Raw genomic sequence first — 27,123 nt, 5'->3', positions numbered from 1 at the left:
TCTGCCTATAATACTGTGTGTATATTTATGTTGATCAGTTATTTGCACAACCGTCTAGGCTCTAGGCCAAGACTATACAATGTATAATCACACAAAATTCTATCAGAGCTTGAAATTCACGCGTTTTAGCTCAATCTGTATTATATTGATTTTATAAGAAATTAGCCGACATCAGCATTATCAGCAATGCATAATTAGTTGATTCTGGCTAACGGTATGATGTTCGTAATCAGTTTGTATTTCTTTAGGACGCTTGTTAAAAATTGTTCCAACTATATAGCATCCCCAATGAGTTTGTCTTCTAATATTTATTTTCACTAATATTTATCATATTTAAAGATTTATTAAAGAAATTAAAATTAGTTTTTCAATATCTCAAAAAAAAATAAGAAGTTGTGAGCTTTCAAATAAAACTACGGTAAAACATATTCGGGGTGAAATTGTGTCTAATTTTACACAATATGGTGCAAATTGTAATTCGAATGACAGTGATGTAGAATTGCTACGACGGGCATTGTGTATACAGTGACGTCACAAGTTTTAAAGAAGTGAAATTTGGTAAAACTTATGAAATTGTGTCTAATTATACACAATTTGGTGCAAATTGTAATTCGAATGACAGTGATGTAGAACTGCTACGACGGGCATTGTGTATGTGTATACAGTGACGTCACAAGTTTTAAAGAAGTGAACTTTGGTAAAACTTATGAAATTGTGTCTAATTATACACAATTTGGTGCAAATTGTAATTCGAATGACAGTGATGTAGAACTGCTACGACGGGCATTGTGTATGTGTATACAGTGACGTCACAAGTTTTAAAGAAGTGAACTTTGGTAAAATTGGACTAAATTCTAAAAATTTTGTCAGTGCTCTAATTAATATAATACGTAAAAAAACATGAAATTTCTTTGTAGGTGACGTTGGAGGAAACATGTCTAAAGTCATTTCATGCAACGTTTCGATTCTGAACGGTTTACACCATTTTGGGAATAGGTATTAGTAGATAAATATTTTATTTTATCCATCTACCACTCTGAAAATATCTTTAGGTAATAATGAATTAAATATGTCGCAGTAAGTAATTTAGTAATATTTCATAGCCGTTTTATTTAATTGGCGACTAGCGGAATATGCCAAAGCTCGATTGTAAAGGACGGCTCGTCTAGTGTTTATAATAACGATGAGTGACTTTGATTCGATAATGAAGCGACAGTATAATATCGATGGCTTGGTAATAATATATTATTATTATTATTTGTACTGTGGCGTTGGTGTCCCTTTTAACCCCCCATCCCGCTAAAGGGTTTTATGGATGGTGGAGAGGCTACTATAGTGCCAACAGCACCTGTTGGGCGGAGTGCCCGCCTAGCACGCTACTTCTACAACTGTTAGGGCGACGTACCAATGATATTTGCACTATATCTTATTATAGTGACAACTACTTTCGTTTAGCACTGGTCATAATTTGTGTTTCTCTGCTCACCTTACTTTTTTGAGTACCTCAAGATCTACACGACGATACACGAAAAACTCATCTAACCCTTTCTATTGCGGAGTTATGACTGATTCTTTGGTCACGCAGAGTAAATTTCGAGGGTCTTATTTTATCCCTCCCGGTTCTTTGACGTATGTGCACGAACAAGCAAACGACATGGTATATTTCTACAATATTTACGCCACGTGGCTCCACAACTCTTGGGCCATAATATATATTTAAATATTTGGCGACAGCAAAAACGTTTCACCGCCAACTCTGGTGGTACTTTAGTATGGGAGCTTTTATGGGAATACTTATTGAATATTTTCTAAAACATATATTAGAATACGCAAATGATGTCTGTCAGAAAAAAAAACATTATAACATAATATTAGAAACAGAACATAAGTTACCCTAAGTAATTAATTATCGTAATTGATTTTTGGGTTATTATGACGTGATGCGCTTCCTCTTTCTTTAGCCAAGGTTTTTGTCAGCGTTACAGTTTCCATAATCAGGGCAGATATGTAGATTGACGAGCAGTGTGTAGTATTGATTATTTATATTCGTGTTGCGCACGTTCATCTTCTGAGGGCCTGTATTTCAGTATAATAGTTCAGTTGGTTTAGCAATCCAGTAACTGATACCAAGAACTATTAAGCTTAAACATATTTAATATTTAAAATTAATATCATACTGTGTTTACAGTAGAATTCATCAAATCATCAACATTGATAGCAAATACAATAAGAGAATCCCAAAAATGAAAGATCGTCCATCAAAAGCTTAACTTTGGGGCATAGAATAATTATTTAAAACAAATTCTTGGGAGCTGTTGGAATCACATATAAAATAGTTCAATTGATTGAGTAACTGCTCAAAAAGAAGATTACTAAATATGGTTAGAAAGGGAGATATTTAAATACCAATAGGAGCGCGCTAACAAAAGAAGCTTCAAATTAACATGCATTAGCGACTGTCGCAAAAATATTTAATGAACACGACCTTTTTAAAATAGAGCAAAAAACCCTCCACAAATATGGTGGTATTTTCGGGAAAATTCGGAAATCGGATTATTAGAAATTCGGGAAGCGGGGACAGTGGATATTTCTGTACGTTCTTGAAACGACAGTTTGGGAGCCGCCGGCACTGGGTCGTATCTCCCTCACGAATCTCCGTGGTAACTGGGCGCTCGGCGTGGGCGATTTTAATGGACGTACTCCACAATTTTGGTGAACGGCTGAATGTCTTTTGCCCTTTTTTCTTACCAATAAAATATGGCACCCAGATACCGAGATGTCTTCTTTCTCATGGGTTCGATTTCGGAAAAATTCCACCACTCCTGCTGCCGCTGTCGATTTTATATCTCGACCAAAGGCCGCCTAGTAAATTAGGGCTACAACAATAATTATTTGAATCTGGTGTAAAATGTGAAGCAACAGAAACAAACAGCAAAACAAAGCGATGTGGCTGTAGTTACCTCCCGGCCCATATAAGTACATAAAATATATGTGTTTAACTAAAACAAAAAATTAACACAATTCGCATGGTATATCATAATGATCGTGTTAGAAATTTTGGCAATCATTAATGCCTTAATTGCTGGACATTAAATTTCATACCCATTCACTTTTTTAATCGACTATTATAACTGACTTCAAAACGTTAAGGTAAACGTTGAAAATTTATATTATTTTATATATAAATATAGTAGCCGATAAAAATGTTCGATCAGAAAATTAAGATAATGTGGGTGGTTCTTATTCGATGTATGATTCGAGTATGATGAGTCCCATTGGCTCAGTTGGCAGAGCGGCGTCCCGGCAAGACAAGGATCCTGGGTTCAAGTCCTAGATGTGACTGTATCTTTTTAGATTTTTCTGTTTCAAAATTTCTTTTAAGAATCAAAGCAGAAAAAGATATGGTTGCATCTAGGAAGTGAACCTAGGACCTTGGCCTTGCGAAATTGTGAGTATGAATTGTGAACAAAATTAACAAGTAATTCGTTAGTATGTACATTTGCGCGATATACCGTTTTGCCGTCTTAACGTATCATAAAGTATCTAAATTCTTTGTTCAAATTAGTGTAGACGGACCTTAAAATGCAACACTTTATAATTAAAAAAAAGAGTTTATTATATTATTTTTGTCGGTGCTCAGAAAAATAATTTTAAAAATGTACCTACATTTGCATTTTGGTTTTTTCATAAATATGATGTTTTCAAGAAATTTTTATTAAAATAAAATTACAATTTAACTTTCTTGCTCCAAAAATATTCAATAATTTAACGTTAGAAATAAAATCAATAGCCAAATACGACAGTTTCAGGAAAGCGCCCGGGGATTTTTTGATGTGTGATTGTTATAGTGTTAGTAGCCTATTCCAAGTACTCAGATAGACTCGTCATATGGGTGTATGTATACATGCGTTGTTATATGTATATAGGTATGTCTGCTGCTATATACACATGTGTGCTTGCATGCATACATATTAAAAATTATATATATAATTATGTACATTTTTACAATCTAATGCTAATTTACTTCTTTCTCCTTTCTAATTTCTATCTTCTACTTATTATTACAATTTTTCCAAAATTTTAGCTTCATCTATAGTTACTAATTTCATATGTTTACACTAGATTTCATATTTCATACAAAGTATTTCACTCAATCGGTCACCATGAAACAGGCAGCCGCCTAGTATGGTGATTCATTATATCTACTTTATGTAAATTTCAAAATAATGTAACATGTATTAAATAAAATAAAAATAAAATATTAAGCAGTGGCAAAAAAAATTGTTCCAAGAATATTAATAAAATGAATGATTTATTACATATTTATATACATAAAACACAAATTTGAAAGATCTCGAAAATTGTACAGTGTGTGACGTAAAAATTTGTAGAATATCTAAAAAAAATATTTTTATATTAAGGATTTTTTATGTAACGAAATGGAATCTAGAAAGTTGAAATCAACCTACTTTCCCAAATACGATCGAGTTAAATAGACTCGCTGTCGATAACAATGCATTCTATTATATTTTGATGGCACTAATGGACACACAAAATTGCCGCGGTGACGGCAACTTCCCCACTCTTTCTCCTTTCCCACCCCACTACCAACAACCTTACAACATACCCCAATTCGGGAGCAGTAGGGACTTTTGTGCAGTGTCCTACATCTATTCATGGACCATGTGGTTTATTTACAGAATCAAGGATATTAATATTAGTTATATGCTCTAACACGGCAGCTAGACGAGGTACCTGCCAACAATTTAACATCGAGTTTGTGGAAAAAAAAAGATTTACGTCGTGTTCCTTATAAGAGGCCATTAAAAGTTGCCGTGAAACGGAAACGATAAAAAAGACATTATTCTAGGGCCCCTAAGACGAAAAACTGTTTTATATCTTATACATCTCAATTTTTTAAATGCCGCTCGCAAAAAAGAAGTTCAAAGTATTATTTTATCTCATTTTCTTTCCTCGGAAGTATGGTCTCTGATTAGATACGCCGTGATTTATTAGGACTCGTATAGATAAGTTAATTTTTGGAGCACAATGTATTAGATGACTTCCGTTTGTACGCGATTTGCTACTGTATCTTATTATAATACATCTGCATTAGCTACATTACGGATTAAAAGCTGAAACTAAAAATTATTATTATTGATAAGAATAATCTAGACATTCGTGAAATCGTGGTATTTATTTGGACTTATTTTTTTGTATTTTTTGCAATATCTTGAAACCTACCTACGCAAAGAAAATTGTAAAAATCAATAATTTGTCATAAAACAAATTGTATAAAGATAAAAATTGTATATATGTGTATATATTAACCATATTATTTAATTAATACCATTTTTCAAAATATTAATATGAAAACATGCTTACTGCGGTTTAAAGCCAATTAATATATCTATATTTTACTGCTTATCTCATATTTTTAGGTTCTATATATTTGGCGGTAACCGGATAAATCATAACAATGATAATTCATCAAATCTTTAAAAAGTTATATAAAGTCATGGAAAGTGATGAAACAAAAACTTTATTAACTGGGTTATGTAGGTTAGATTAGGTTAAAAAAAAAATTGCATCATTTCTAATGACTTTATATCACTTTTTAAAAGTGTGTTGAATTTTCACTGTATTGAGTTATCATGGAATCATATTTGGCACACTATGGCAAGTATCAATCTCTCAAAACGTTTCGCAAACTTGGCATAATATACCAAAAATAAGAAATATACTTTAACTGCTAGCTAATATAATACAGTAGAAATTGTCTATTCTTGGTTAAAATGTATGTAGGTAACTAACTAACTAACTAACTAACCATCACGCCGTTTCCCCGCAGGGGTAGGCAGAGAGGACGGACCGCCAAACAACTCGGTCTTGGCACACACTACTGTAGGTACATATGTTTAAATGGAGAAGTGTGAATATTCTGTCTTTGTTGTTCTCAATAATGTGGAGCGAAATTAAAACAAACCATATAGGTACTGAAAAAAACTGTACCTACATTGTTTCATATGTACCTATGATTTCTATTTTACTTTCGATATATTTCTTGCGTAGCTCTGAGTTGCGTTTAAATTTGGTTTGTATTATGTAAAATGGCACGACAATGTATTGTTTATAGGTTCCCAATACCAGAAGACTGTGTTGAGCAAGTGTATGACCGATTTAAACAACGTCCTCGTGGTGTTCTTCCTCAGATCTGAACACGGAATATCTAGACATGGGCTTCAGCCGGTCGGGCTCCGGGCTGGGCGGCAGCTCGCGCACCAAGCGTATGCGCACCAGCTTCAAGCACCACCAGCTGCGCACCATGAAGTCTTACTTCGCCATCAACCACAACCCCGACGCCAAAGACCTCAAGCAGCTGTCGCAGAAGACGGGACTCCCTAAGCGTGTGCTACAGGTGAACAAAAAACAAACATTAAACATTCCTTACACAATGTACATATATATGCGATGCTTTGTAAAATGTATTCAGTTACGCAGTGACTTTTTCAGCATGTGCAACTTTTTCAATTGCTTGAAAGCTTATTGTACTGGGAAAATGCGAGAAAATGTCACTGCATGCCACTAAATGAAGCTTAACTAATTCATTACTTTCATTACTCTTTTCTAACAATACTTGATTGCGTCTATTTTGTGGTTTTTATCATTTTTTCCTACGTTAGTTGTGATACCCTTTTTGCGATTTTCAAAACGATCGTTATAATTTTGTAAAGCGTTCTTATTAAAAACGAAGAAAGTTACTTTATATATTTTTGCTTTGCGGCGGGAATCCTATTTGATTTAACCCCATGTACATACATATAGGATTAAACTAAGACGGCACGTTAATAATATGTTATATTCTATCGTTTCTATAAATCGTTTTAAGATAAGAACAAATACCTTCAGGTATACCAAGCTTTACTTATAATGACGGTTTTTTCAAAATGTTAAAACTATTCCCTCATAAAGTAACGTTGAAAATGTAGCTACTTTTGATGAGTAGGTACACGGAGAAAAAAAACTAATATTGAATATTGCTAATTTATTAAGAATCACTTCGAATTAGTGGCGGTTAAAAACGGGATTGCAGGTTCTTAACGAATGAATTGATAGGTTTCCTAATAAACTTTTTCTTAATTACAAATGTTTCATCATGATTTGGATTACATGTTGATCAAAAATCGTAATATTTCCATATTTCGTCATTGTATATTATCAACGGAAAAGCTGGTTCATAAACACGTGTTTCGATATTTTGGGAATTTACTAAAAGTATTTCAGGAAACAGCCTGCAATTCCGTTTTTAACCGGATAACAAATAATTAGAAGAGATTTTAAATATTTTATTTTTGGAATAACCTAATGAGTGAAACCTCAAATTGTAATATTAAATCTATTAAGACAATATTAGCGATAATCAAATGAATATTTGTATCGGAAAAATCAGAAAAAGATTAGGTCACATCTAGGACATGAACCCAGGACTCTTGCCTTGCCGGGCACTATACTATCAACTGATTTTTCTATTTCAAATTAAAGAATCGCTAATATTGTCGTATTTAAAAAAAATAGTAACTGGATATTTCACGAAAATTACACATTTACCAATGAAGAAATCTGAGTTGGTATATATGTACTAGTTTCAACTTAAATACTTAACGTCATATTTGTTTTGACGCAATTTTACCTACACCTACAACAGCCTTATACAAAGCTGATATAATTTTTTGGTTGTTATTAACGTAAACAACACATTTAACGCATTTTATACGAGTATGTACGTCAGTTATTTATTTTTAAAACTTTACAATCATTCAAAAAGATAACTGCCAAAAATAAGGTAAAAATAAGTTGCAAGATATTATTTTGAAAGATGAGAATGAAAAAAATGACGTATAAGGTCCATATAGTCGAGTGATCCTGGGTTCGGTTCCCAGTCGAGACCGTTATATTTTAATTTTTCTGTGTCTACATATGTTTCATGTTTCGTTTAGGTTCTTCTTTTTCATTGATATATGTGTATATATATATTTAAAAATGGCGATTATAGTAGGTACATACATACAACATAACATTTCGATAAGGTTTTGAAGTTTTTTCGATTATGTATCCTTGCCGATGAACCGAGTATTCAATTAGTGAGGGCTTCTCTAACTACCGTCGAGCGTAATCCAACGGCAATATTATTTATCTACGAGGAACATAATAAATAATCTATCTTATTGACACCTGTAGACAAATTCAGTAATGATGGCGCGATATCTGAATATAACTCAATCCGGAGAGGTCCGTCCCTTACGCATTATGGAACATCGCTAACCGATCATTAAGTTTATTTATCGTTAATACCTTAAAAAAATTACGATGATTGTGGCCTTTCGGATGACGCGAGATGACTGGGCGAAATCTTTTATCCAGGGATTGTAAAACTGGTATCCGCCAATGATATTTTGTTTTCTCAGAAATCAATATCTTTATTGTTTGATGTTATGGGAATTGAATAAATCACCCATTATGGATACATTTATCGCCAACGGGTTTCGCATATATTGTCTATAACAAACATATGATAAATCATACGCAACTAGATGTCTAACATAATATATTATATTAAGAAAACCAAATATATCCCACTGTTGCCTTAGGGTCATTATATTTAAAATATTTAGGTTTGTTTCGTTTTCACATATTCACTTCACTAGATTATCTCTTACTTGTCGTCATTCGCGTAAACACTTTGAAAAGTTCTACTATTCTTTATTATTTCATTGGTCTCTGTATTACATCACTCCTATAATATCTCTCCGAGTCCCTTCACTCCTCCCTTTCCTCAAAAAGAACCTACAGACATTTGCATATTTATACTTACTTACTTGGGTACTTACTTACAAATATTCAACTTTATGAAGGGTCAGGACCTATTTTTGTTGTTTGTTTTTGGGGTGTTATGCCGTGTTGCGCTAACTCCTTCTTTAGCCGACGTTTCGGACAGCGTTGCAGTGTCCATCATCAGGGCAGATCCGGTAGATCCGAAGATGTGGCTACCGGATCTGCCCTGATGATGGACACTGCAACGCTGTCCGAAACGTCTTCTAAAGAAGGAGTTAGCGCAACACGGCCTAACACCCCAAAAACAAACAACAAAAATGCTTTTGGCCGTGAAAATCTAAAAACTTACCTGGTCAGGACCTATGTCATCTCCAGAGATGATATAAGCCCTGAGGGAAACTATTTTCCTCAGGGCCTCTTTTGTGAAGTTATGTATAAAAAATATGTATGTACACATATATTCGCTCTCCTGTATGGGTAGGTAAGTAATTCATGCATTTTAAAATGCAAAATTACCATCTTTACATAAGACGCTTGCTGTTGTACAGTTCGATGATATTAAGCCAAATACATATATATTTATATATATATATTTAACTACATCTTTTCGACTCCTTCGTCTCGATTTATAGTCTCACAGGCTACAGACGGTTGGGACACTTACGCTGTATTCACATTAAAAAAATCTTGCCTGATGTATAGTTTAACCAATCTCATAGGTCTCGTTCATATCTCACAGCGGGTACTTATTTACATCCTTAACTAACAAATTAATTTTGTTAGTTTTGACTTATTATTTTAATATTTTTTTTATTCATTTATTTAACGCCCAGAGGGCTTTCACATGTAGGTGCTACAATTTTTATGGCAGTTTTGAAACATGAGAAAGAAATATTAAAAATAAAAGAACATATATTAAAAAATACAGCTATTTGAATGGCTTACAAAAATATAACTTCAATTTAGGAATAGTGTTTAAATAAGTCTTTTACGGAATCCATAAAATTCGCAAAGTTAGTATTAAATATATCGACATCACCTAAGTATTGGTTTCCCATAGTGTGAAACCGTTGTATTGGGGAGTTCGCAATGTAATTGCGCTCACGTGTGTTGCATTGGAATAGTGTATTTTGTCGTGCTGTTATTGTAGGTATTCGTAAGTTTATGAGTTGCAGAAGTTCGCAACAGACTTATGATAAAATATTTAATTTTCTTTGTTAGATTATGTTCCCACATGTTGGAAACTACTGCCACCGGATCGTACCTCCTACCTGTTCAAATACTGAAAAATAATTTTGTCCGTTTCTCAGTGAAATGATGACAGCCTCGAATTCTTCATACCCGCCTGGGAACGGAAAAATCTTGCAGACCTATATTATACACGTCGAGTATTCAAACTAAAAAAAACAACTTTATAATTTGTGATAATTAGGTAGGTACCCATTTAATTTAAGATTTTTTTTATTGCTTACTTAGAGGAGCTTTCAAAGAGAACTTCAATTGTACATAGGTCTGTTTGATCATTGTTACAAACCACTAGTTTTAGTAATTATCCTAGTTTCAATGATCTCAAATCTAAAACCCATTGAATACTTTTGCAGTACAGAAGAATCTTATATTACAGTAATTGCGATTTTTTTCGTTTTTTATTATTTACCATACAAAATAAAATAGAAACAAAAAAATATACAGGGTATCCGGGGGGTAAAGTGCGCTAACTACGGGAGGTGATGATGTTAGAAGTAAAAAATGATGTTAGACATGATGTTAGAAGTAAAAAATAATCATAACTTTTTTCGAAATTCCAATGTTTATTTTCCCAAACAAACAATTCTACTTTTTAACCTAAAAACTACCTTGAAAATTTTGATTTCGATAAAAGTTATTTTCCTTTTTTACTACTAATAAAATATTGTAGAATCAACCCACTCCCCCCGAAGTTAGCGTAATTTGCCCCCGGATACCCTGTATAAAAATCATAGTAATAGTAGATACATAAAAACGGTGACCGCATAAATCATCACAGGTTAGGTTAGGTTAGGTTGAAAAAAACATTTTTCATCGTTTCTAATAACTTATATCACTTTTTAAAAGTGTGTTGAATTGTCACTGTGTTGAGTTATCATGGAACCATAAAAACAGCGATAGAAAAATAATGCATAATAGTCGGAATAATAGTACACGGAGAATAATGATCCCTTTAAAAAGGAACAGCATGCCAACTTCCTGATAAAAAATAGTTATTTAGAATATATCGAGAAGACGTGTTCTTTTCCGAATAGACCATAACGGAATGATACAATATAAAGTATGTCAGTATACATATAAAATGTATCAGAGTTTGTATGAACACGTGTTCCGCCATCCTCACAAAAACAGTTGTTTTGACTTGTATTTTGTTGGGAATTATTTCAATTTATTCGTTAAAGGACTGATGAACCATTTTTAACAGGAAAATAATAATTTGACCAGATTTTTAATAAATTTACAGTATTTCATATCAGTAAATATTATCTTAGTTTGAAATAACCTGCCTGTATTGAGACACAATTTTGAGCAAAAATAATTAATAGTCTGTTTTTGGTTTATTAATACATAGATGTAACATATAATTTCATATAAAACTATTTATTTAAAAGTACGATATTTCTCATCGTCTAACACATAATATTTTTTAACGAAATTCGCCGGTGATTCATTCATGTCCTTTATTGATCTGTGATGATTATTCCTTTATATATCTACTTATTTTATCATGCCTGACTCCAGTCGTGATAAATTTACCCCAGATAATTTAAATCGTAATCGATATCATTTGACAGTCATTGTCGGATTATGTAGATAACGATTTTACACGTGTGATGGGATAGTACGCTTGACTGGCAGTCAGACGGGCTGAGGTCGATAATCTGCGAGAAACCGACAAGTTATGATTAGAGAAAGGTACCTACATATCTACTAGCTGAAGTCTATGCACAGTTTTTCGAAATCAGATATACTTACAGTAATTTTTCTATTACAAAATTTCATTGAGATGTTAAGAGATGCATAAAACATCTGTTTTAAGGGGTAGAAAAAGTTGATAAGGGTGGTTTTTTGAAATTATCAAGTGGTCAGTGACATATTTTTCTTTTGAAGATTAAGTGTGCCGAATTTCATCAATCTCTGAATAAAACTATATTTTTTATAAAAATCAAATCCACGCCGCCTGCCAATCTTCTTTAGATAGATACAGAATAGCTAGATAATTACAGCATAGATAGATAAATTCAACATAGATAGATAAAATCAACATAGATAGATAAATACCACATAGATATATAAATACAGCATAGATAGATTAATAAAGCAAAGATAGATAAATACAGCATAGATAAATAAATACAGCACACAGCCACTGAATTTATAAAACGCATCTAGAAATATTTTAAAACAATTCTTTTAATAATCGAAATTTATATTGTTTTTAAGTAGTAAAAGTCAGCCTTCGGGACGGGTCAATGCTCTATTACCGTCAGATTATAAACGAATAGGTACATACTAATAAATAACATTTTTTCATGCCAGTAAATATGTTTGCGTTCTTGTTGTGGTGTTGCGAATGTCACTATTAATTTTGCCGCCTGTAATACATATTTCCATTTCGTTGTGCAGTTTATTCAAAGCTTGTCATTACTTATTATGAGATTGTGAATTGAAAGTGTTTGCTTATTATAAGTAATAAGGTAAATATAATATATATTAAATGGGACGATGAAAGTTTTCATGACTTCTGTCAGCAGTCAAAACATATATCCTAAATAAAAAAAAAAAAAAAAAAAATAAAAAATTGATTACGACGATGAAGCACCACCGTTAAAAGTTTTTTAAAAACGTAGTAAGTGCGCAAAAAGAAGAAGAAGATGGTTACAGACGAATGTTAGAGGGAGAACGTTAAAATATTAAAAAAAAAAACAAATGAAAAATAAAGACGGATCTCTTAGTGGCAGGACCGTAAATGAACTCTGTAATCGGAAATAGGATAAAACGGTTCATAAAATGCGTTTGTTCCCGAAATGATTATAAGTAGGGGTTCCATGATAACTTAACACAATGAGAATTCGACAGACCCTTCAAAAGTGATATTGTGTCATTAAAAGCGATGAAAAAAACTAACTTAAGTAAACTATTAAACCAAGTTTTTTTCATCACTTTCCAAGACTTTATATCAATTTTTAAAGGTGTGTTGAATTGTGCAGTTACCGAAAATAGGTGCTCCCGGTAGGTATGTAGGTAGTCTCGTCAGGAAGAGGAAGACATAGCGGGCGAGAGAGCAGGAGAGCAGGAGAGCAGGAGAGCGAGGTGCAGGAGCGAAGGGCACAACTCCGCTTAGCCGCGCATCCGCCGATGTTCCCATAACTCCGTATAATTGGGCTGGCGTGGATTTATACGCTCCAGCAATTTATAGCGGCCCGCTCGGCGGCGACACCGCACAGCTTCGGCCCGCGCGGGGACAAAACAACGCAAAAACCGCGACCATTATTCGTCCGCCGAGCGTATCTCGCGAGATCAGCTTCCTTTTACAGTGCGCACTGCACTGCTCAGACGGGATTGCTGTTGTCATTACGAATACCATTCAGAAATGAATACTTTGCACTTGAACTCATTTGGCTTCATCTCCGCTTTTCCTTGGTTTAGAGGTTAAATGAAAAATTTAGCGAGACAACCGAGATAACACCTAAAGCATCAATCTGAATGAAACGCTTAAGAGGAACGGCTGCACGGCCGTGTTCTAAAAAAAATAACTGTATGAGTAATTCCTCAAATTGTAATAATCAGTTGTTGAAGGCAATATAAGTGATTTTTAAAAGAAAATTTTAAACAGTAAAATCATAAAAGGATACGGTCGCATCTAGGACATGAAACCATGACCTTCGCCTTGCCGAGGCACAGCTCTATCAAATCAGCTAATGGGACCCTAATTCCTTCGGTCAAATTTAACCGAACTATACTTCAAATAAGAACTATCGATATAATCTTCTTTTTTTACCTGCACATTTTTATTGGCTGCTATCTTTATATATGATCTCAAGAATCAACTGGAACTAAATGCAATCTAGATAGTTTATTTGGATAAATATATCCCAGTATTATTTTAATATGTAACATCTTTTGACTTTTCTGCAAGTCTAGGATGAATATTTATTTTTGGAATAACTTAATGAGTAAAACCTCAAAATGTAAAATTTAATTTGTTAAAGACAGTATTAGCAATTTTTAAAAGAAAATTTAAAACAGAAATGTGAATGGTTGCGTGTAGGACTTGAATCCGGGACTTTCACCATGCCGGGGCGCGGCTCTACCGCTGCGCTGTTTTTATCAATCAATAGGTACGGCATACACCTAGTACCGATATGTGCTATTTTATTTATTTGTATTTTAAATTATAAAATAAACGTAACAAAAATAATCTTGCCAATTAAAAAAAAACTAAGCTTTCTTTGGCCCGCCGACTGATCCACGATACACTTGCAACGGTTTATCTCTTCTGTAGGTTCAATAATAAGTTTTGAAAAATCACAGAGAAGCACACATTTCATTTTAAAATATAACCGATTAAAACTCGGATGCAACCGAGATAATCTTAATCATCGAATGCGGAATATAGTAAATAATACGAAAAAAAAAACTTTCGATTAGGTTTCGTAATATTCCAAATGTTTAAACAATAATATAAAGCGTAGGAGTAAGCTTTGTTTACATAAATCCATGATAATAAAGTCATTCTTAGTTTGAAATACATTGGTCCTTTTAGAAGATCTTGGATTCGGGTAACTAATAAACATGAAGTTACGACCGAAACCAGTCTCGGTGGCAAATTTAATAATAAAATAACATGATTCTTGTCATTTAAACATTGCTATAAATACCACTGTTTGACAAGAAAAAGAAGTACTAATAATTTACTAACATTTTCTTCATATTCTTAGTAATCCGGTTAAAAACGGGTTTAATCCAAGCAGTTTCCTGATAAACTTTGTGTAAATTCGTAATAATATCGGAACGTGTGTTCATGCACTACCGTTTGTCTTGATTATTAACGATTATATATTTATAATGATAAAATTTTGAAAATATTTTCAACAGACATTCAAGTGAAAAAAATACTTATTATGAAACAATAATATTATTTTCACATTAAAAATGCACCCAATTTCTGAGTACACTAGAATTCAAATCTTTTTACAAAAAACACATATCTTACTTCAAATCATTCATAACCCCGAACAACACTGGGTATGCTTTAGCAATTGAACAATAAAAACAATTAATTCCTAAATCCTAATTAATTCCTAATCCAAGAATAGTTCCACCAGATAATATAAAATCATATATAGTAAAAAAATAAGAGCATTTTGCGAAAATGATTGATTATCTAAGAAGTAAAAGCTAACGCCTGTGAAAAATCACGGGATATTTAAATTATTGTAAAATTTGTGAAGCTGAAAGTATTTATTTAATATTTTTCTCAGGATTTACAAATTTAAGCAAAAGAAATGCCCATTTCAAATATAGAATGGATTGTAAAACAGGTTCCAATTTTTATAATTAAAAGTTCATTGAACGTGAATAGTAATAATAATATTTCACATCACCCACAAAATCACAGACAACCGACGGTTATTACAGTTAGGCGATAACTTTTATGCAAATCAATGTATGCTTTGTACCTTTGAGTGTATGTATACTTTTCAGTATACTGTCATATCGATCTGTCTATATTATTTCTTTGTTTTTTAGTCCCTTACAATGTTACTCTTATGTATCTAACTTATTGTGGTTTCTCGTTATAATAGAAAATGAGATAGGGAATGTGAGAATGTGAAGGGAGTATATATTAAATCATTATTAAGAAAATGGGAGAATGAATGTGAGAGTATGTAGAAAGATTAGGTGGTTGGAGGGTAGAATGAATGAATGAATTTTTTTTTTTTTTTAATTTACTAAAACAATAATAATGTTATATAATTAACAGAAAATATATAAATCTTTTCACATAAGATGAACCACCATAATAAAGCTAGGCTTATGTGTATGGGGGAGGTGTCATTTAATTTTTTTTTATATGCTCAAGTATTCAGTCTACAATTTCAGTGTGTTTTTTATATTCTCAAGTATTCAGTCTACAATTTCAGTGTGTTTTTTTATATGCTCAAGTATTCAGTCTACAATTTCAGTGTGTTTTTTATATGCTTAAGTATTCAGTCTACAATTTCAGTGTGTTTGTTTATATGCTCAAGTATTCAGTCTACAATTTCAGTGTGTTTTTTTATATGCTCAAGTATTCAGTCTACAATTTCTGTGCGTTTTTAAACATTCAGTTTAAAACCTTTAATGTTATTTATATTTTGGATACATTTGGTGATAAATTAAAAAAACATTATCCAAGATATTTTTAGAAATAACTTCTTAATGTATAATTAAGGGTATTTTGTCCACAAAACTGACAAATGTTTGTTATTGTGGTTAACTTGGAAAACTTATCATAGGTAACACTTGCATTAACGCGTGGTGGCAAAAAATAAAGCTATTACCCTTCAAGCTAATATCAAAGTTAATATAACCAAAAGTTATCATTCGCAAACAGCATATTAAAGTGATATTATAACATAGTAAAATTTACGCAAGCCAATAAAGCACACATTTTTATGAATCATAAAACATGGCTACGGATATAAAATGCTACTGGAGCGCGCAGAGAAAGCTCTCGTGGTTTGGAACTAAAGTGAAGTTCTGATTAATCAACTAAAATAATAATATTCACAGGGAAACTCAGTATTTCATGTAAATTTGTTAAAGACTTAACACCGTTCAAAAATATGAAATAATCTGTCTAAAGTAAAATGTTCACTATACTGATAAAAATATGTACAAGTATTGTTAATTTATTAAGAATCTCTTCAAATTATTGGTAATCCGTTTAATAAAATTAGGTTTGGGAGTCCTTAACGAATAAATCGATAGGTTTCCTGATAAACTTTTAGTAAAATACTAATGTATTATCACGATGAAGGAAACGTGTTTATAAAAATCCTTTGTCATTAAATATTATTAAAAAAAACGGGTGCATGTAACATGTTACCGATATCCTAACAATTTACTAAATTTTTTTCAGGAAACTGCCTGCAATCCCGTTTTTAACCGGATTAATTAAAATTTGAAGAGATTCTTAACCACTCGAGTGTGCGCGTCAATAACTGGAATAATATTCACCCTCATTTAAAAAAAAACATACATCTGAATTTTAATGCTGAGACATATTAGCAGATTATAGTGCTATATAGCCAATGAATTCGTCTATATTTTACCGTGTATCCTTTATTTTTAGGATTTACAAAAGTCAAAAGTGGCATATAGACGTTTTGCAAAATGAAAATCACTGGAGTGGTTATTAAATAAGCAATACTCATTTTTCTCTGCGTCTACAAGATGCATTGTACATTATTCACCAACCTTTAGGATATTTAAAATAAATTTTCCATATATTGCTTAGGTTATGTCGTTATTGCTCTTTTTTCTTTTTCTCAATCATGTACGCCATTTTGAATTGATTTTTATATCTTTCTCAATAATTAACCCCATTCTGAAAACATTTGTTATTTATGTTGGTTTTAACGTAAACAATGGCTGTCTCAAGCCATTGTGCCAAAATAGTAGGTTATTACGCAGTCAATTTCGCTCAGAAATGTACCGCTATTGTCTCATCTGTTGTGTAAACATAGTTAGCAACAGTTATTAAAGCATTAATCTAGTGCATTGAATACTGAACGCCTCTGGGCGTCTCGCAGTGTGAGAACGCGGCCGCTCGGACGCGCGTCCGCCGGCGTCTTTGGGCGTCTCCGGCGTCGCGGTGTCTTATTTATAATGTTTACTCCGCACCACTAATTGCTGGCCCATTCAGCGCAGGGCATTCCGCGCATGATTAATTGACCGGAGCTGTCGCACGCCAGCGGCGTGAGCGAACCGAGAGCTTTTTTTTTACTTCATTCACGTCAACTTTGAGACCAGAACGAATTTTTCATTTTTCCAGACAACTTCTTATTTGTCATCTCTCCCTCGTGTTGCATAGCTGTAAGGGATTCGCCGAGGGTTGTGGTAAAAATACCAACTACGCATCATTGGGTACTTAATTCCCTCAATATTGAGTTGCACGGAGAAAAATGACTATTGCTAATTTATTAAGATTTTTTGTATTTCCGGTTAAAATCGGGATTTCAGGCCTTACGAATGAATTAACCGGTTTTCTGATAAACTTTTTGTAAATTACGAATATATTATTATGATATCAAAACACGCGTTCATGAAAATCAGAATATTTATGAATTACAACAAAAATTCTTTATATCGTCATGGTATATGTTTTATTAATAAGGGCTTTTAATTTATTTTGTGGGCAAAAGTCGATTTCTCTCCATTGTAAATCAATATTGAGGTTTATTTTATTCCTATAATATTGTTTCAACGGTTTACGACTAATGTTTTAGTTTTATTTAGTGCGTTTCCTTCGGTTCCTTACAATCCATCTCCCCCATTTTCCTCTTCCCCATCTCCTTTGCCTTTCCATTATCTTCAGCCTCACAATATACCCCAATTGGGGATGCTATAGTATCATTGGCTCCAGACGGTTGGGAGCAGTTGGGACTACTGTGTGGTATTCACCTGAAAAATATCTTGCCATTCTGATGTGTAATAGGATATTCTTCGACCCACCGACCTATCTATCCCTCGAATGAAACCATGCTTTTTCTCCTTTTTAATTTTTTTTATTCAGTAACCGCACTTATACTTGGTCAAAAGATACCTTGTTAATCACATTAATAATTCCCGTTGCTCCCGATTGAAGTAGCGTTTAACGTAGGTGTATTTTTTTATAAAATTTTGATTTGTTTTTTTCAATTTCTACACATGAAAAGGTTTGTAAAAAAAAATAATCTCAAATTTAAATAAACACAATATTTACTAACAATCGTTTTTGTTCCATTAGGAAAATCGGGTCGTCTTTCTGGAAAATGATACTTGTTCGCCACTGTTCTTGCATCATTTCGCGTTCTTATTTGTCAGATCTCCCGACCACAAAGTTTGACATTTCGTTAAGCCTTGTAGTATTTATTTGAAGTTTCTCAAAGTCCGCAATATTTATTGGTCACTTTAAGCCATAATTTGGCACTGCGCGAAAAAATAATTTTTACTCATTTGCTCGCAGATATAATTGTACTGATTTATAATTTCAAGCGTGTTCTACCGTTGTTCTTTGGTGCTTGCTTCATATATACTACGCACACATTAATCTTTCACGATTCGTGTAAAACCGTAAATTCCCTCGAACATAATGCGCTTTGATTTTGACTTTTGAACATGTGTTATTATATTCGGAGGTATCCAAGTGTTTCATATTTCTCTTTTTTGCAGAGAACCATATCTTTGGGTGTGAAATAGATCTTCATTCTGTAACAGCAGAAACGATACTTTGATGTTAAATGTATTTCTTAAATCATAGGCATTTGTGCCTTGGATGTTATGTTTTAAATTGCTAGTATAGAAATTGAATAAAAATAATCATAGCTAAATGCGTGTTTTTTTTATAAATAACGCGTGTACCTATTTGGAAGAGAAGTTGACATTATTGATTGTCGAACAACGGAACTCTCTCATATTGATTATCTTTATTATAAGGATAAACCATACTTTCTTCATTCAGATTTACACATCGCATGATACATTCTTAACTTTTTAGTTGCGTTTATTGTTTTTTCATAGTTTTATGTGTCAATGGAAAGTATATGTTTCAGTGTATATTCTTGTACAAATGTTTATAAAAAAGCTCCAATACTAAGGTTCCACCAAAGTTGGCGATTACGCGCTTTTGTTTTTAATATTCCAAATATCTCAATATATCTTGTGGCCCAGTGGCTGTAAGGCCAAGTGGGGAATATGTTTTAAAAATTATCAATTTCCTTCGGATTTTAGTGCGTTTAGGTCAACGTACTAGTATTTTCTTCTGGCACTACTTTCTTCAATTGGTTCGTGGGAACTCACGAGTCTCAAGACAGTGGCAATTGAACACTTTTTGAAAAGTGATATAAATTCATTAAAAATGATAAAAAAGGCTTTATGATCACCATGATTTTATATTGATTTGTTCATATAACATACCTATGTCTGTAATAAAAATATACGTAGGTACATATATAACTAACAAACTAACTAACTGTTTCCATACAGGGGTACACACTCCATGCTTCATTCGTATTCATACAGACCACTAGTTTTTTGACGCTTGACATGGTCCTACTCAAGTATTTGGTTTACTTGATTATGCCATAACTTCCTCGGGCGTCCTCGACTTCTTTTATCATTAGCATTCACGTCATGTAATATTCTCCCTGCTGCTTTATTCGTTGACTTGCTCTACATGCCTAAACCATCCAAGCGACCCTTTGTTAATTTTGCTCATTACACTACATCATATTTGCATTTTTTTGCGAATCTCCCAATTTTTCACATGGTTTTTCCGTACATACGCTGCAGGAATCTCATTTGTACAGAATTCAGTCTATTTTCATCCTTCTTCTGCCATTTCCATGCCTCCCTGCCAAACATCTGGGCTGGTGTCGGTGTTCCATTATGAACTTCTACGATAAACTTGTTGCTATGATGAAATCTAGTCATCTGACTGACTTTCGTATTGTGTTGTCCGCAGGTGTGGTTCCAGAACGCGCGCGCCAAGTGGAGACGCATGATGACAAAGCAGGAGGGCAAGGCGTGCTCGGACAAGATGAGTCCGGAAGGGGGCCTGGAGCTCGAGGGGCTGTACGGGGCAGGGGGAGGCGGGGGATTGCGCCTACCACCGCTCAGCCCCTCGCTCGACTGTCCCTAGCCCTTCTCCCCCTGGGGGCTGGCGGGCTGCTCCCACTTCATCAAGGTGGAAAACCCATACGAATAGCCGCATTCCTAATCGTGCTATTATCGTGGATAAGTCATTCGAATCACATCCTTGATGTGTGCTGCTTTTATGGAAAACTCATATCAATAACCTTCGAATGGTTGCATACCTGACTGTGCTACTAGCGTGGATGAAATGTGCTGCTTTTGTGGATAGCCTTCGAATAGTCGGATCCCTTAAAAACTTACTTCATTTGTTGATAAATAATGTTTTTGTGGATGATTTAAATGAATAAACCTTCGATTGGTTTGATTCCTGATAACCGAGCTGCTTTTGTGGATAAGTTATTCGAAATGAATCCTTAACGCGTCCTTTGAATAGTCGCAACTTTCAACACCGTGTTTCATTTGTGGAAAAATTACACTAATAGCATATATAAAAAGTGCTATATTTTCTAAAAAACGTGGTTCATTCGGGGGTAAGTTGTTCTTAGAATCATAATGTGCTTCTTTCTGGATAACTCAAATGAATCACATTCGAATTGTTGCATTTTTGACAACAGTGCTGCTTTCATGAATAAATTATTGGAAAGGCATCCTTGTAACTCAAACGAATAACCCTCTTTTCAAAAATAGTTTACTGTGCTTCGTTCTTGGATACGATTTCCGATGGTCAAAATATAAATGCTTTTAACAAGAAAAATTCTTATGAATGATTGCATTCCTTACAACCGTGCGACTTTACTGGATATCTTGGAATAGCAACATCCTGCAGAAATGAATTGAGCTAACACTAAATTTACACATAAAACCTTCAAGTAGACCCATGTTTGACAACTGTTCTACTTTAATTGATAAACATGTATGTTACATTCGTGGAGAAGTCCTCCGAAAAGTATCACCCATAAGACATGTTACATTCGTGAAGAAGTCTTTTGAATTACCGTAACAAGATGACCATGTTACTTATATGAATAAATCCTTCGAGCAGACTAATATTTGACATCTGTGCTACGTTTGTGAATGCGTAAAAATAATTATGTAAAGAATGTGAAAAGACAACGAGTGTATATATTAACGTGTAAGATTATCGCATTGAGAATTATTTAAGGTTAATTCTGTAGGTTGTTAATGCAATAACAGATAGCAAAACCCTTTTATAATACATAATATTACTGTCTTCAAAAGGCCAAACTGTTCTATTGTGTACGATATTATTATATAAAAGAACTATCGTTGAAATATAGTGTTTTATGTCATCAAGGTATTTAAACTTTTGAGAAAATCAGCCAAATAGTCTGCTAAAGTATACCTATTATATGTAATACCTATCCATTCTGAAATTGTAAAAAAAATGTAAAAAACATGTTTGTGTCTCAACGCAATGTTGTAAATAGTTTAGATTTAAAACGAAGAAAATCGTGGGAGAGTTGCTCTGTACTGTAATTATTATTTTTTTGCAAGAATTTGTGTTATTTATGTTCCTAGCTAATACAATATGACTTGATGCTAAAAGTGATTGGTACAAAATTATTGCACAAGTATATACGTAAAAATGTTTATCAATTAATATTTTCGAACCAGTCTGTTATGTAATGCTGAATTAGGACACTCGCGTATGGGTTGTTTTTTTTAACTTTGAAAAAGAGGGAATATTGCGAACATGGCACATATAAAGCATTCCCTTCGACTGAATCTTTGATTGAATCGATGAGTGAATGGAATCAATTTATTAAACATGATTAAGGCAGCTATTTATAGTTATAAGTACTGTTCACAAAACTCAAAAAGTGGAAGATCGATTTATAACATAATATTATATTATTCCTCGCATTCAAATAAATATTTAACACAAATTTAGAAGCATTCTATTTAATTTATTTGTAACACACAATTTTTTCAGTAAACTGCCTATAAAAATATACGAATAATCCATTGTATCTAAAACTACATTTGTAGGTAAAAGGCGCGGGACGCGGGCGGGAAAACAACCGAACCAAATACTATATGCAACAATTATAACTCGAGCAACATCAAACGAATTTTTATTGTTCTTGGAAAAAACAATAAAAATCACGTCTAACGATTTATGATATTGCTGTATTTGATAGAATACTAATAATCAAAGAATTTACAGGTAGACAAATCATCAAAAAACAGCTGTAATTTTGTCATCATCTGTCCACCGAATCGTGTTACACAATTATCAAACCAACGAATAGTTGACACTCGAACTTTGTCACAAAAGATTATAAAGTATACATCTTATTTAGTGATGAAAATATGAACAAAACATACTTTAATTTATCATCTCAATTTCATAATGAAACTGGTTTGTAGATAGGCACTTGCAAGCATATTTTTGAAATGTTAGTTTGGATAGTTATCAAAAACATGATTTTAACTTTTGAGCTGTGCAGGTGTCCAAAATTTGTCGTACAAGCATGAACCTGGTGAATCTATATAACAATCGCAATAACACATATAACCAATTTTTTTTCTGAACATTTATTTCATTTTATTTTTAAGGTTAAAAACACGTTTGGAGCCGGATCTATGCTTAAAACACATCAAACAGATGAAATTATTAACCACTAGCAAACGATTTAAAAAAAATCGTAAAAAATTCCAACCTTAGACTCGATTTAATAAAAAATAGTTCTATGAAAAAATATTGCAATTGACTTCTAAAATGATATAGATTCAACAGTTTCCCGCTTGTACTAGGAGTTTCCGGACACTGTGTATTCAATAAATACGGTCATGATTTATCAATTTTTAAGAAAATCTGTTTCCATTTGATATTCGTGAAAAACGTTACTAAAATGATTTCTTATTATTTTTTAGCAAATCAATGTTGTCTCATGGGACTGACACACTTGCGCTGTACTCTCATGGCTTGGTCTATTTCAGCTTATTACTCGCCATACATTCTCAATGGGAATGTACGGCGAGCGATATGCTGAAAAAGGCTAAGCCACAAGGAGGCCAGGCATGGCGTATATAAGAGTGTAATATATATATATTTGATAGAAGTGTCCTTTCCATCGGTTGTTTCCTTGTTAATATGTGAAATAATAATTAATGTAAGAAGCACTTGTAAAATAGCAGTCAAAGCAATTGAGTTATTTTCTCTTCGCCCAGCTTTTGTACTATAAGGGGGAGACGTGAATAAGCTAATATAATAATATAAAACTTTAATGTTAACTATTTATTGTTTCGTGTTGATGGGTAAGATGAAGGTTATTGTGGTTATGCTTTACGTGAGTGGATGTACCTACTTATTATTTTATTTTATTAGCAGAAAACAAAAATCCTATTAGTTTTATAATATTTTAAGGTTTAGTTACGTGTTAAAAAATAAAACGAATTTATATTTCATAGACTCAATAAATTTTTATGGTAAAATTTTTATGACATGTTTTTCTTGTTACGATGGTTTTAGTTATCCTTTGTGTTCCTTTCTCTTTATTTTAAAACAGCAACCTAAATGACGACATTTTCAGATATTATGTAAGTATGTACCTACCAAAAAAAATCTTTTACAAAATACAAAAAATCTTACAGCAGCTAAAGATTACAAGACCGGTTAAAAAAATATTGTATTTTTATTATGGTGGAATAATTCATGAATAAAACTTCAAATTGTAATATTCAATAATTGACGACTCTTAAACGGAAAGGGTCAAACGTAAAAGACAGAAAAGGAATTGAACCCAGGACCTCTTCCTTGCTAGGAAAGTGCTCTAACTATATTGCATTTAGTTCGGGTAGATTTTAACAATCATGCATAAGCATCTCCTATCCTCTTCCTATTTTCCTCTTCCTATCCTGTTCCTATTTTCCTCTTCCTCTCCCCTTCCTTTAACACCAAATTAATTTTAAGAAACTAAAACTTCATTTCTAATGCACTTTAACATAAGAAACTTCTGTGGCTTGACTTCAATTAACTTGTATATTTATATCTATAACTGCATATTATATAAAAGCTGTTTGTTTCTTACAAAATAAATAAAGATATCAGTAAAAATATGCGTCAATAAAATGAAGGAAGATACTGTTTGTATCTCTCAGTCGAAGTATGATATAGTTAATACTAACGTCGAATTAGCTCAGTGGTCAGAGAATTTCCCCAGTTATGAAGAGGTGCTAGGTTCAATTCCTAGAGGCAATGGAAACTTTTTCTGTTTCACATTTTTCGATTGAGAGTCGTTAATGTTGTCTTCGATGAATAAATTTTATTTTTTATTATATACCTTAACATCAATGGCGTCCTTTTTATTGTTGTCAAGTTTAATTTGTAGAATTTCAATTTATTTATTCAATATAAGTAATATTATATAATATTATTGTTAAATTTAAGAAAAAAGTGTATTTCTTAACAAGTTCTGATGTGTAATTATTATTATGCGTGACAGCTGTTTCACCCTCTGAAGGAATTAAGATCGCGTAGTTATAATTACACAGCAGAACTTGTTCATAAATAAACCGTTTTTTTAAATTTAATTATAATTTTATTGAACATTAAAAGAATGAGTTGGAAATCAATGGAGTTGGTTTCAGAAATACTTAACATAAATCCTAACTTAACTAACCCAAGCTAACATCAATGACGTCCTTTTTATTGTGGTCAAATTTAATTTTTAGAACTCGATTTTAATTTAATTTTTTTTATTTACTTATTTAATAATGTAATATAATATAATATTGTTCTTAAATTTACGAAAAAAAGTTATTTGTATACAAGTTCTGATATGTAATTATTATTATGCGTAACAGCTGTTTCACCCTATGAAGGAAATAAGATCGCGTAGTAATAATTACACAGCAGAACTTGTTTATAAATAAACCGTTTTTTGTAAATTTTATAATAATATTATTGAATATATAAAAGAAAAAAAAATCAATGGCGTCGTTCTCAGACGTACTTAACATAAATCAGTGTGAAAATACTCATAGCGGCTACAGATTATAAAATCGATCGTGAATCAAGATAATAACATAATAGCATATGCCATTAACAGTTCACTTCTAGTCTCTTTCTTTTTTAAGTCAAAAACAATCTTGGACCGAGATTTTCTCAATTAATTTAATTAGAACAAAATGCCTGTCCCGTCTATGGAGAATTCATCGGCAGCGGAGGACAGTCGACATGAGGGGGGAGGGGGGGTGGAAGGTAGGAGGATTAAATGCCTCCCATTGGGTTCGGTAGCTCCACGCCACTTAGACTCACAACCCTCTTTGTCATTCTCCAGACAGCCACTATCTCCTCGGGAGAGGTTGTGCACCATTTTGGGAAATTGAATGCGATGTCTCGTTTCGAAGTGGCCAAAATATCTCAAGCCGAATAGTAAAGTATAACTCGGCTCGAACATATACACAAGAAAATGTATTTTACTGCACATAAGACAGCCTCGATTCACGGCCTCGAGCCGGACCACCATTTCATTCTTCCGTAATTTGACGACAACTGGATGGGTTGAATAACGAGTTTTTTTGAAACAGTATTCCGTGTGACTTTTTGTGAGTCGAATCGAACTGGTTGTTTCTTGCATATTATGTACAGAAATATAATATAAATTCGTACGAAAGTCTGGTCTTTCAGTATATACATTATACATACAACAATCAATACATATTGTGATGCGCCGCGCCGCTGTGCGAAGGAACCGAGGACATCAAATAAACGATAGCGATTCATTTAAAGTTTTAAAGAATGGCCGCTATCGTGAAAGAAGGAATCAATTTAATACTATACGGGTGCTTGTATTAGAACAGTGATAATTTCAGACCTCCTTAAAATCCTTTTAGTGAGTGTCCTTCGCCGCTTCGAGGCGAGGTTGTTCGAGACGCCGCACAGTGGGCTAAAAATCGCCTTTCATAGACATAGAGACTTGAATTTTCAAAGGTATTTTTTTTGGCTAAAAATGGATTCTGCTGATCATCACTATGCTAAAAAATTTCGTATGAAGTAATTGCGTGTACAAATGAAGGAGTTATCATTTTTTTAAGAAAAAATTGTATGGCACTGACATTAAAAATGCTTTGTCTAGTTTACAATATTTTATTTACACTACAAGCCAACTCATATGTAAAGCATTTAAGCATTAAAATGAATCATCAACATTAAAAAGTGTTTTTTTCAACTTTGAGGATTTAAAAAAAAAAACACAAGTTGCGCCACAATATTGTTTGTCAAAAATACAAATAAATATAAGTATATCTGTGTGTTAAGATATAATGGCCAACCTTATGATTCCAGAGATAACCTTATTTTTGATGTCAGTGCCATACAAATTTTTCTTAAAAAAATGATAACTCATTCATTTGTACACGCAATTGCTTCATACGAAATTTTATAGCAAAGTA

The 27,123-nt window shown here is 32.9% G+C and overlaps 1 protein-coding gene across 1 annotated transcript in view; it reads left to right on the top strand.

Annotated features, from left to right (window-relative positions):
- Positions 1 to 24,134, top strand: part of ap (apterous) — a 151,039-nt gene extending 126,905 nt beyond the window's left edge. Inside the window, exons 5-6 of the mRNA XM_089646024.1 lie at positions 6,213 to 6,418; positions 20,573 to 24,134. Of these exons, the coding sequence (XP_089502150.1) occupies positions 6,213 to 6,418; positions 20,573 to 20,749 (383 nt within the window). The 3' untranslated portion in view covers positions 20,750 to 24,134. The remainder of the gene's footprint in view (positions 1 to 6,212; positions 6,419 to 20,572) is intronic.
- Positions 24,135 to 27,123: the final 2,989 nt, after the last annotated feature.

The sequence above is a fragment of the Hesperophylax consimilis genome, chromosome 23 (genome assembly GCF_061612785.1).
Source record: "Hesperophylax consimilis isolate HC1 chromosome 23, BYU_Hcon_1.0, whole genome shotgun sequence".
In the NCBI taxonomy this organism is placed as follows: Eukaryota; Metazoa; Arthropoda; class Insecta; order Trichoptera; family Limnephilidae; genus Hesperophylax; species Hesperophylax consimilis.
This window is presented reverse-complemented; position numbering and strand designations above follow the sequence as displayed.